This window comes from Lathamus discolor, chromosome 3 (assembly GCF_037157495.1).
Source record: "Lathamus discolor isolate bLatDis1 chromosome 3, bLatDis1.hap1, whole genome shotgun sequence".
Classification (NCBI taxonomy): Eukaryota; Metazoa; Chordata; class Aves; order Psittaciformes; family Psittacidae; genus Lathamus; species Lathamus discolor.
The window spans coordinates 90428555-90441644 of NC_088886.1; the positions used below are offsets into that span (position 1 = coordinate 90428555).

General features: G+C 37.4%; 1 protein-coding gene across 4 annotated transcripts in view; it reads left to right on the top strand.

Annotated features, from left to right (window-relative positions):
- The first annotated feature begins 2127 nt into the window (after positions 1–2127).
- TTC21B (tetratricopeptide repeat domain 21B) overlaps positions 2128–13090 on the top strand; it is a 42236-nt gene continuing 31273 nt past the window's right edge. The window contains exons 1-9 of one of the 4 annotated variants that reach the window (XM_065670526.1): positions 2128–2235; positions 2417–2546; positions 3414–3524; positions 5376–5542; positions 7768–7890; positions 9661–9818; positions 10209–10293; positions 11530–11628; positions 12222–12414. In XM_065670526.1, coding sequence (XP_065526598.1) covers positions 2152–2235; positions 2417–2546; positions 3414–3524; positions 5376–5542; positions 7768–7890; positions 9661–9818; positions 10209–10293; positions 11530–11628; positions 12222–12414 — 1150 coding nt within the window. In that variant the 5' untranslated portion in view covers positions 2128–2151. Of the gene's footprint in view, positions 2236–2416; positions 2547–3413; positions 3525–5338; positions 5543–7767; positions 7891–9660; positions 9819–10208; positions 10294–11529; positions 11629–12221; positions 12415–13090 lie in introns of those variants that run through there. The other 3 variants (XM_065670523.1, XM_065670524.1, XM_065670525.1) reach the window with 3 other exon arrangements.

Consider the following 13090-nt stretch of genomic DNA (forward strand, 5'->3'; position numbering starts at 1 on the left):
CAATATATATTAGACACTGAGCATGATGATTCCACATGTATCCATAGTACTGCCCTGAGTTCATGCCACAGCTCCGTCCAGTGGGGTACTCAACCATCAAACAGCAGAGCTGTCCTGAGTGTGTCCCACGAGGCTCTGAGCATTTACAGGAATGACAAGAGAGCATCCATGAGTTTACGAAAAGGAAATGAGGATTGAACATAGTACTAGATACATGGCATTCCACCGCTTGGATTATGAGAACCAGTTTATTCTTCCTAGTTACTATTCACAAATAGGCTACAGCTCTTCTCATATGCATTTCTGAAAAAGATGAATCAGAGTCAGAATGAACAACCACTGTTCTTTTCCTCAGGAATGTTTAAGAATCTCTCTGGAAGTACCACATTTCTAAAAGCTAGCATGTGTGGATACTTATATGGAAAGATGCAAATGCAGCTAGAAAGTGGGCATGTTGGTTATTCTTTACTAATTGCTTCAGTGAATTTATTAAATGCTCATTTTATATGCTTACATGCTTTTATATTGCATTCCCTTACAACTTACAATGAAAACACTCAGAGGTGAATACTGAACTAATACTGAACTAAAGTCAGTTTATGAGCAATTGTATTCCATATGCTTGCTCAGTTGCTAATGCAGTAATAGAATTTCATAGCATTGTCTCTGAAAATCATCACAAATCTTTTGGGGCAGGAAAATGTTTCTCCTTCAAATTGTTCTGAAATGCAATATAAAAAAAAAGAAGTCTAAAACTTTGATGGAATGCATAAGTATCAAAATAAAAATATAAGTATTTTCAGATTAATATGCAGACAAAAATGTGTCTTAAAAGGTTACCTTAAAAAGTATAATTATCAAAAAACTGCCAAAATGAATAGACTGCTTCAAAAATAATGTCGTAAACTGAATAATAGTTTTTAACATTCCATGAACAGCTTTTTAACCTTAGCTTTTCTCAAGGAAATAGTTTTAAGGTAAATGAGGACTGTGCCACTCTCACTGCTGATCACAGGTTGTGGCCATGCAAAAATGGTCTTTTTCTCATACCTGTGTTAGTTTTGCAATGTTACAGACGCTGAAATATCACTTCAAAACAAGTAGAGCATCCCTTACAACAGGAAATTTTGACAATCATCTGGGCCAACAAGAAAAAAACAAATATTCTTATGTATTACTTCCTTGGCACCTTCCTGACACTGGGAATGAGAAGCGTGCAACGGAGTAGTCCTGTGTGTGATGGACTTGTTAGGAAAGCTTACTCTGAGTGCTCTCCGCTGGAATAAACAGCTTCATCTGCTAATTTAGTGCCAGATGGGTTTGCCTCCTTGTACTATATAGCAACATGGGTGGTTTTCATGTGGGACAGACAGCACAGATACTCTAAGAGAGCACTGTTTAGCAACGGTGGGTTGTTTCTGGGCATGCTTTCACCTCAAGGGGAGAACCTGAGTTCTCCTAGGCTTTCCCACTCTGTAATTCCCTAGAATTTAAAAAAAAGGGGGGGTGGGGGGGGGTGGGGTGGGTGGGAAGAGAGCTTTTTGTATTGGATTTTACCCCATTGCTATTTCATTTCTACAGAGTTTGAAGTGTTTTCACACAGTTTGAAGTGTTCGGTACTAAGATACGTTATAAAACACAGGGAGTGTGCGCCACTTGGTCGTATGTCTAGCCAAACAAAGCAAGAAAACAGGCCGATTACCTAGGCTTCCCCCGCGGCGTTCAGTCAGCGACTGACTGACTGACTGACTGACTGTGACTGACTGACTGACTGACTGACTGACTGACTGACTGACTGACTGACTGACTGACTGACTGACTGACTGACTGACTGACTGACTGACTGACTGACTGACTGACTGACTGACTGACTGACTGACTGACTGACTGACTGACTGACTGACTGCCCTCACCGCTGTAAGCAACACGGCGAAGAGTCGGCAGGGGACGCCGCGCCTCGCAACCAGCACCGCCCACCAAGGTGTGCCCAAACCCCGCCCTCTCCGCCTGGCAGCCAATGGCTCGGGGCCTCCCTTCCGCGTGCTCCCGAGAGCCCAATAGGCCGCCGGGCACGTGCCGCCCGCTTCCGCCAGTTTTTCTTCCCGTGTCTCTCCAAGCCAATGGCAGTGAGCGCTCCTGCTAAACCAGCCAATGGCAGCGTGTTGCCAGGCCCTCCCTCACCCTGCCGGGGCCCCGCGGCGCTGGGTAGCAACGATGGACGCGGAGGTGCAGCAGGTGGGCGCTGCCGGCGGGCGCCGTCCTGCCCCGGCACCCTCCGCGGGTGTGGGGCTGCGCAGCTCCGGGCTGGCGGGCGGGAGGGAGGGGAGGGCGGTGGAGCCTGGCGCCGGCGGCGCGGTGTGCTGCCGTCCCGGGCTGAAGCGTTTGCACGAGTGAACCGCGGCCGCCCTTCCTGCAGGCCCTGCTCAATTATTACTGCCGAGAAGGCTACTTCCACCACGTCCGGGCTGCGGCGGAGGAGGCGCTGGGGCGGCTAGGCAGCGATCCGGTGTTGCTTTTCTACCGAGCCTACGGCGCTCTGAGGGAAGGTAATGTGGGGTTGGGGAGCTGGTTGTTGGGTCCCTTCCCTCCCAAACTCTGGGTTTCCTTACATGGCAAAATTCAGTCTCTGACACAGAAAGAAACTAATGTCGTGGAGTTTGAATGTTTTCTGTGCTGAGAAGATTGCCAGTGTTTCATGATCGCAACGATCACATCCCATACACACCCCGGTTTGAGCTTTTCACTTCAATGCAGCTGTATCTGACTTTGTTGTATGCATCTGCCTAGAGGGGCTGACAGCTGATGCCTGTTGGGAGGGTCTCTGTGTGCATTAAACTGTTTCGAGAAGGTTTATTTTGCTAAATCCGTATTTCAAGGATGTCACAAAATACTAAAGGTGACCTGGGTAGGGGAAGGCTGTGGCAGAGGGCAAGGAGGGATTCAGAAGATTTTGAGGTGAGGTATCTGTTTCCAAACTCCCTGACTGTTTTGTTTGCTTTGCAATCACACGTTTCTGTTTTTTTCTGATAGTGTCTTATCTACTGGTGTTCAAAACTTTCACACGAGCTAGGCAAAAGATCAGGCCATCTAAAGAAACAGGAGCAAGAAGAGCCGCTCAATGCTGTTACAAAGCAAACAATAGAGATGATTTTCATCTTTATGGCAGTTGGCAGAACTAGTGTGTAACTCCTTTCAAGTTCTCTGCACAGTGATGCTTTTTTCTTTCTTGTGTCTGAAAGACTTGCACAGGAAGTGAAAGTGGATGTGTGAATAATGAAGGGAGTGATGAAGAAGCTGTTATCAGAAATACAGAAGAAAAATATAGAGGGGAAAATTTAAGTGAGATTGATGTTTGATGTTGATATTCTCTATCTTGAAAAATATTATAGCTTATTCTGTGCTTGTTTCACCAGGTGACATCCAAGAGGGGATTCGACAGCTGGAGTCTATTAAAAACAAACAGGAGGTGTCACTTTGTACAATGATGGCTCTGATTTATGCCCATAAAAAGAGCCCTAAGCCAGGTATGCTCATTAAGACAGCTGTTTTAAACAGCTCTGTGCGAAGATCTAGGGGTTGTAGACTAATTCTGCCTAATTCAAAAAGGTGCACTCTGGCTTTGCATTTGACATACTATATAGTACGAAATTGACACTTACCAAGATTGCAAACAAAAATAACAAAACTCCAAAGGATAAGAGTCAATGTTAAAATGAAATACTAAAAAAAAAAAAATTGAAAAATCTCTGACTTATATACCATGATGAAAAATCTTTCATGGGAAAAAAATAATTAATCCAGCTTCTTGTGACTGTTGTTCACTCTTGTCTGATACTGGTGCTTTTGAGCAGTGTCGTGGTTAAGCCCAGCTGGTAACTATGAACCACGCAGCCACTTGCTCACTCCCACCCTTCTTTACTCCTGCTCCCAGAGGGATGGGGAAGAGAATCGAAAGAATGTAACTCCCATGGGTTGAGATGAGAACAGCCTGGTAAGTAAGGTATAACACAAATCACTGCTGCTACCACCAGTAATAATAATGATAAGGGAAATAACAAGGGAAGAGAATATAAAACTAAAAAGGGAAAAGGAAAATAAAACAATGAACTCAAGTGATGCTTAGTACAGTTGCTCACCACCTGCCAGCCGATACCCAGCCTGACCTGAGCAGTGATCTGGGCCTTCTAGGTGACTCCTCCCAGTTTATATACTGGGCATGACATGCTGTGGTATGGAATACCTCTTTGGATAGTTTGGTTCAGCTGTCCTGTGTCTACTTCCTCCCAGATTCTTGTGCCCCTCGTCCCTGGCAGAGCATGAGACTGAAAAGTCCTTGATCGAAGTAAGCATTACTTAGCAACAACTAAAAACCTTGGTGTAGTATCAGCACTCTTCTCAGACTAAAGTCGAAACCACAGCACTGCACCAGCTACTAGGAAGGAGAAAAAAAACTGCTACGGCTGAACCCAGATTTGCAATTTAAGAAGTTGTTAAAGCCAGGCCAGTTCTATCTTTCAAATTACCCTGACCTTACAAATGGAGAAAATAATTTTGTGAACACTGGTATTCCTTTCCCCAGTCTAAAAAACAGAGGTTATTTTGCTAAGTTATATTCTCAAAACCACAGTCTGTTTATCAGGTAAACCAAGTTGTCATTAAACTATTGCCCTGGCTGTGCAGATTTATAACTGTTACTGACAATTTTGTTAAGCAGTATGGATGTGAAATAGCTCTGACTAATGACATCAGTCTTATTTGAGTCCCTGAGGATTAATACTCTAAGGCAGCAAAATTATCATGCATTTCAAGAGTCAGACATTTGATTTTAATGGCTTCTAAAAATGGATCAGAAATTAATGTGGGTAAAAGAAAACATTTGAGAGTAAGCCTCCCATACCAAATGAAATTTCTGTGTGGGATTAACCTGATGGGAGCAACTGACAGTAACAATGAAGTTGTGAGAAAATGAGTTTTAGTTTTAAGAAACACCCCATGTGTTTTCCAGGGATTCTGGACCTAAATCATCTCATGTTCAGCATTTTAGGGCAGCTCTGCATTTAACTGCTTACTTACTTGGCGGACACTGGTATAAATGTGAGCCTAATTGTCAAGTTTCCATTTATCTGGCAGAAGTCTCAGCTGCAGATTTTAGGTTTAACAAGTAGCAGTATTCTTGCACAGTTTACCATGTTGATGGGAATCCTCTTCTGTCTTTTACCTCTGTACCTGATTAATATTTTGGATTGCAAGGATCTGTGTTTATCAATACACAATACAGAAAACAAGGTCTGATTTGGAAACTCTTGACTTATATGCTTCTCTCTTGTAATATTTTGAGATGCTATCAACACAAGCTGTGAACAAAACCTTTTCAGATCGTGATGCTATTCTAGAATTGGATGCAAAACTGAAGGAGCAACGTAGAACAGCAGGACAGCAGGCTCTGTACTTTGCTGGCATATTTTTGTGGCATCTTGGTCGTGAGGACAAAGCCCGTGAATATGTTGATAGAATGATAAAAGTTTCTGGTGGTGGTAAAGAGGTAACTTGTTTTTTTTTTTTCCTATGTAAAATAGAGGCTCATGTATACTGTGAAGTTAGACTTACTGCACCAATGCTATTTGGAAGTTTCCTTTAACTGTTTTGTGTTCTAATTCTTAATGTCATAAATTCATTTGACAGGGCCAAGTAGACTTCCCATAATTATTCTCGTCTGCTAAATATTCATTTTCCCTTAAGAAATGACAGGTCTGCATTGACCAATGGAAATAATACGTAGTTATGCCAATTTTGCTACTTGATACTGAGCATCATAATTTCTAGAAAAAAACCAAGTGTCATAGCCTCACTAGATCTGTTCTGATCACGCGTCTGTTTTGAATCTGAAGTCCAAAAATATCCAAAAGATGGGGCACTTAAATTTTCAGCAGTTGCTAAAGGCAAAATTTGCTTAGGGTTTTACTGAATGTAATTAATTTTAAAATCAATGTGTTGTATATGGCAATGTCTTGTGCATTTGTATACAGGCATCAAAATTCACTAGAATCTTTGAAGAGGTTTGTGAAAACTTAATGTTTGGGGTGTTATAAAGCATGTATCAGCTTCAAGGAGAGAAAAATTTGTTTTGTCAGACATCTTTGAGGCAGAGCTGTTAAGATTGAATGCATAATTGTTCTCTTATGACGCTCGTATTAAACACAAATGTTTCTGAATTGTTCCTCTGTGTGGTTCAGTGCATTGCTCAATTTATAATCTGCGGTTTTATGGTTTATGTGATATTATGTGAGTTAAAAATCTGCAACTATTCTAAATGTTAATTTCTGAATTATGTTATGAATTTGAGTAATAGCTTTTGAATTATCACTGTTTTTAATTAAAATTGGTAGTTTATTTTTAATTACTGCTTAAATTTTACTCATGAAGAAATAATTAAGGACATCACGAAGCATTAATATGTTTATTTCTAAAAAGACTAATGGTATGCCGTTTCTGTAAAACAGCAGTATTTATGACTTCGTTTATTAAAGCTGTAGTAGTTGGGTTTTGTTTGCTTGTTTTTGTTTTCAAAAGATTATTTGGGAATGTTGCTTAGTAGGAAATACTTTCAGCAGAGGTGTTTAATGAATTTGAAATGTTGTGTTTTTTTTTTTTTTTTGTACAGAGGGACATGCACACATGTAAAAATATACATTGGCATTTAAATATGTATGAAAAAATATTTTTCCAAGTTTACTTATGGTGCTTATCCCTGTTCCTAGTTTGACAATATGAAGTAATGTATACTTCACGGTTTTTGGGAGGAGGTTAAGGGTACTTAAACTTTGTGGACTATGATTTGCTTAGTATATGCAATTTACTTTGATAACATACTTTATGTACTCCTTATAGAGAAGTAAAATAACTCCTTTAAAAAAAACACCAAAACTTGAATATATCAATTTCAGCCAGTTCCTGTCGCATAACAAAGTCATGTCCCCGATTGTTAGCAGTTACAGAATATGGCTTTTCTGCTAACCTTTACATTTTAAATAAATGACTCTCTTCTTTAATTTTATGTTATAACAGAGCTAGTGATACTTTATAGGTTAATATTTTATGGCAATTATATTTTGGTTAAATAATCCAGCATTTTATAGTAGATTTACCTAAGCTAAATGTGTGGAACGCATAGGAGAAATAAAATTCAACAGTTATAGGCAATAATTTTTTCAATGAAAAGAGACATTTCAATTTCTAAAATTTCTAACTACTGTAATTTTTTTTGTAATACTGTTTTACTAATTTATAATGCTGTTGGGGATTTGGGAAGTGTCAGATCTTTGCCCTTTGCACACAAGTTTTTCTTTTTAATCAGACAGTAACAGAAAAAAAACAGGTGCCTCTCCTCTTTCAGCATCCCATTTGTTTCTCGATGTCTCATATATCTTAAGAAAATATTCTGCAGCAGTGTTTGCAGAAAATATTGTGTCTTATGCAGTCATTTCTGAGATGTTTTGTTCTGTTTGCTGAGTATGTTACTCTTATTTCAGTGCTCTTGTTTTTTGTTTTTAATCCTGTAAGTAAATATACGATTTAATGCTGTAGTGAATTACTAATATTTTAGGTTATGCTGTAGACAGGTTATAATTCAAATGTATATTTCAAGAGTTTAAAATAGATAATTTAAGTCCTATTTTTATTTTTAGGTTATTACTTCTTATTAATATATCAAGTATACTTTTTTACCACCTAGTTAGTGATGAATTCTAATTTATATTGTATTTATAGGGGTTGATTTTGAAAGGATGGCTTGATCTCACCTGTGGAAAAGAAACTCACATTAAAAAAACTGTGAAATATTTTGATGAAGCACTGCAGGAAGGCAATGATGTTTTTGCTCTGCTTGGTAAAGTAAGTGTGCATCATGATTTTAACACTCACTAAATGTCATGTTAGTCTCATAGAGTGATTAGGGAAGTGCTGAGAAAAGTTGTCCACAAATGAGCTTGTCCAAGGAGCAGAAATGCACACTGGTTTAGAGAAAAAGACTAGGTCTTAGAAATGAAGTTTTAATCGATCTATAAGATTAAGGAGTATAGAACAGTTGTCACACAAATTGATCACTAGCACAATGAAAATGTACTGATGCTTCTGTTTCCTGCATTAGATAGCCCATTTCAAGTAGCTTGTAGTTCGTATGACTTCTCACTTACTTTGTAGGTTAAGGCAAAGGGTCATGCCTGGGTAATGGTACTGGTACATGGTAATGGTACACTATGTCTGTTACCATATACACGATTATGAATTTCTGGAGTGTTCTTGTATTATTACATTTCTGTAGTATAAAACATTGCTGCAGTGAGATACTGCTGCACTAAATACAATTTCCACCTGTTGGTTTGGTTTCTGAGTGTTTTGGTTTTGTTTGTTTAAGGGTTTTTTTTGGGTTTTTTTTTTCCTTGGAATAAAATTACCTATTAGGTGATACTTGAGGGTTCATTAGATACCAATGTGAAAGTTATATATTAAATACAGTCTGTCTAAATGTATAGAGATTATGATTTTACTATGTACACAAGAAAAACTTTTTATTCATGTATTTATGTGTAACAAATGAGGTTTCAAATCACCTGAAAATATAAAAGTATGTGTAGTCTCTTCCTTTTTTGCATGGGACACTTATTCACATTGCAGAATTGCTGTGTGCCATGACAAAAAAAGTAGTATTTAAACACTGTAGTGTGATCATCTATGAACACTGGTTCTTTTTAATCAGCATTGGACCATTTCAACTGCTTGTTTTGGTTGTAGTTCATTAGGAGAGTGGCATGAATCATTTTCTTTACACATTTTCCTGGGTTGTTGTTTTTTTTTTTTTGGGGGGGGGGGTTGTTATAGGATGCTTACCATGCACTAGGTTTTACATGTCGGGTTCGGAGTATACTAATTGTTCATATCACATACATTGTTACTTATTAATATAAAATTTAATATTCTAAAGTTTAATGCAGAAAAAATAGATCAATGAAAATAAGAAGACTAAATTTCAGGAATGCATGCGCAATGGTATTTGGTTAACCATGTGTGCTTGGCTATATGCAGACTGTTGAATTCAACTACCAGTGTATCTCAAATTTAGTTACTGAAATTAGATTTTAAACAGACAGCTAGCTTGGTATGGCTTAAGAAATTAACTCTCAAACTACTACATTTGCACTATTTCTGTATCAAAAGAATGAAATAAAATGGCATGCACACAGCATTAAAGCAAAACAGAGGATTTAACTCTAAGTTGATTTTTATTTAAAAATGATGCTTGATACTTCTGAAGTGTTTTTTTATTTGGAATACCATGTAAATTGCTTTAAAAATAAAAAAAAAATCTAGTAAGACACTCTTCAGCTACGTTTCTTTGTCTTGTTTGGAAATGAATAGTTACTTATAAATGCTGTCATTAGCTTATGTTATAGAATGCTTACCACACACTAGGTTTTACATGTCATTTCTTGGTATTTGATTGTTGAAGCATCTCTAGCTGTGGTTGATGCTGAAGTAAAACTATTGTTTAAAGATTTTTCTCTCACTAGCTCTTTTTCATGGTTTCTGTATCAAAGAACTTCTAAGTCTCCTCACCTATGTGAGTATACAGGTTTTAGATGTGACTTCTCTTCCTTCCTTTAGGCACAGTATTTTGAGGTCCGTCAGAATTTTTCAGGAGCTCTGGAAACTGTGAACCAGATAATTGCAAACTTTCCAAACTTCATTCCTGCTTTCATAAAGAAAATGAAGCTACAACTAGCCTTGCAGGACTGGGAGCAGACAGTTGAAACAGCACATAGGTTGAGTATGAAGTAGTACACTGTTATCTGTGTTCTTGCCATGTTTACACTGTAAGAACACTTTGCAACAAAAGTGGGTAGGTTTCCATTGATTTTAATTAATTTGAGCTAGGTAATCAAGGAAAAAAAAACGTAAACTGAGTTAAGTTTGCTAGAACTCAGCCTTGTGATTCTGTGAGGATACTGCATCAGTGTGTGAAACCATTCTGAATGGAAGAGGATGTTGTCTGAGGGATGGACATGAAGTAACAAAGCTTTGCTTTCAGTTGAGAGCTATTACTTAAAGTGACTGCAATACAAGTTATTTTATTCCCCTTTCAGGGCAAAACAGAAGATTGAGTAAAGGTTTTGTTTTGATCTCTTTACAATTCACCTTTTGTTTGGCTTTAGACTATTGCAGAAAGATGCCCTCAATTTAGAAGCCATAAGAATGGAGGCCCTGCATTATCTGTGCAGGGAAGGAAATATATCTGAGGTGAGTCTTTTAATCAGCAGACTGAGCATAACTGAGCCTTTGTAGGGACTAGATGCCACATAACACTATTTTCTTTGTCTTCTCACATACTTCATTCCTGTGCTACTGCTTATCTGCAGAAGAGGTATATTCACCTATTTTGACTCAAATGGTTGCTCTAGCTTATTCCTGGGGGCAGTTGTGGAAGCCAAGGGAAACAGTTTTTTACCTCCATCTTTGTAGACAACAGGAGTCAAACCGAAGAGAAGTATTCTCTGGGCAGTTAATTGAATCACCTTAATTTCGGTCATCAAAGCAAACTTTTACTGTTTAAATGCTCATTTGAGAAATTATTTGTTTATTATAAGCTTTCCATTAATTTTAAGTATTTTATTAATTGAAATAAGGAAGTGATGAGTTTTGTAGCTATAAATTTTTGGAAGGGGATCACAGTCACTTTACATCTATCTCTGATAGGTTGCATAGCCTGTGCTTTGTTTGCCCTTTTTTGACAATTACTGTGGGGTTTTCTAGCTCTAAGAATTCTCTAACTTTTTGTTCTACTCCCAATATCTCTTTTCTGCACAGTGAATATATGCATGTGTTTTGTACAGATGGTGCTTGTGCTATTTTTCAGGAAATGTTAAAATGCGTTGTTGTGAAAAACCATTGGTTTAAAATATATTTTTTAATATTTTTAAAATATATCTTTTCCATTATACAAAAATGCTGGTATAATTTAAGTGGAGATTTAGCAAAAAAGTAAAGCACTTGTAACGTTTTGTAGGTTTACTTTCAAGTTATGGAAGAAAAGGTGTTTTAGGTTGTATAACGTATTTTCAGTTATTGCAAAGACCTCTCTAGTGTATTTAAAATCAAATTTAAGTATTACCTGTGCACAGTCGTGGGAAATATGGAGAAACTTAACAATTGCAGACTTCAATTCATTAAAGCCTCCTTGGAATGAAAAGTGCTGGACATGGTAGTGTGTAAACAAAAGATTCTGGGGTAAGATATCACATGTGATTAAGACCTGTGTCTAGGAAAACATTAAAAAAACTGAGATTTTAACATGATTCAGTATTTTTATAAGAATTCCAAAAGAAACCTAACTGCTACCCCTGAAAAATTCCAAGTTTATATTTCAAGATGTTACTGAATAGTAAAGTATGTGCCTACTTTTTAGTGAAAACTGTTCAATTGTCCTAATCTGTTGGTTCGTTCTACTACTTGTCATGTTACTTCTTTTTCTCTAAGGCTTCAGCAAGACTGAGAGACCTAATTAAAGCCCTGGACAGATTAGAACCACATAATTCACAGCTCTTCTGTAAAATGGCTTTAGCTTTCAGTAGAACAGTGAGTATGCCTTTTTCTTAAGCATCATACAGCTATCCATATATTCTGTTTTTTGTTTTATTTTCTGGTAGGCAGATGTTAAATGTCTATCAAAAAGTAGAATACTGCAGACAGTTTAAATAGATATCCTTATGTAGCCTTTGCTAACTACATTTTTTAAGTTTTCCATTCAGTATGAATTACCGCACTTAAGCCATCTCATTCAAAAAAAAAGTTTTTACTGCTTGCTTTTAAATAAGAAACAAGATTCCAATGAAAATACACTCAGATGTCTACCAACCATATTCTTAGCATAGGAAAGTGACAAGGTTAATAACATAGCCTTTAAATGGAAGGTTTCTTTAATCTTTCTATTTATCAGAACTGTTTTAAGAAGGCATTCAAAGTAACTGTCAACTATTCCTTACTGTGTAGTACTGTAGATTTATGTTGGAATCTAACACACTTCAATGTCATGATTTTTATAGCTACTAAAGATTATATTAGTTTTATACGAGATGTTGTTAACTGCTACAGCAGTATTCAGTGTATTTATCTAAGTAAATCTGAAAAATGAGGAAAACTAAAGGTTTAAAGATTATTCTTACCGTTAGTGTGGCCGGGACCAGCTCATCCTTCAACATACGCAAACCTTAGTTGAAAGAGCATTTGATTTGGCATCTGACAATGCAGAATTTGCTACTGAACTTGGCTACCAAATGATTTTACAAGGAAAAGTGAAAGAAGCTTTAAAATGGTACAAGACTGCTATGAGACTTGATGAAACAAGCGTTCCTGCGCTAACTGGTAAGGTCTTAACACTTTTGTTTTTTACTGGTCTTAAGGCACAGGAAATACATTTTTTTTATTTTTTTTTTTTTCTGATCAAGTTTTCCTACTACTGCTGCTAGGAAAATCTAGAACTATTAGAGCAGGATCATTGGGCAGCTACTTCCTGATTCGTGTTATGCAGTCTTCCTTGTAGCAGCAGTTTCTCCTCACTGGATATGTGTCTTTGTCTTCCTTTTAGAAAGTGAAGCTTTTAAATTAGAAATCTCAAAGTAATGCTAAGGACAGAGATGTGGCTCTATTTTATTTTTTTTTTAATTATCTTAATTCTGTAGAGCCTGAGAATGAGAGAATTCTTAGGCACTACAAAAACAAAACAAATCAAGGGCAGTTGATAAAACAAGCTCTCCATAGCTACATAGGTGTCCAAATTAGATTGAAAAATATAATAAAAACATCTGGTACTGTTTGTGTGCGTATTGCATTCTTTGGAAAAAAAAATAAATTACTTTTGAGACAGTTCGATTGCTGTCAAGACAATGGAGAGTAAATATGACAGAGTTGCTTCACAGATTTCCGTCTTCTTCCCCACCACCCCCCTGCAGTTTTCTCCCTGACTATGGCATTGCCTTAAACAATATAAAAAATTTAGAGGGTAGGAGTGGTTTGTGGAAATGAATTCTGTTAATTCTGG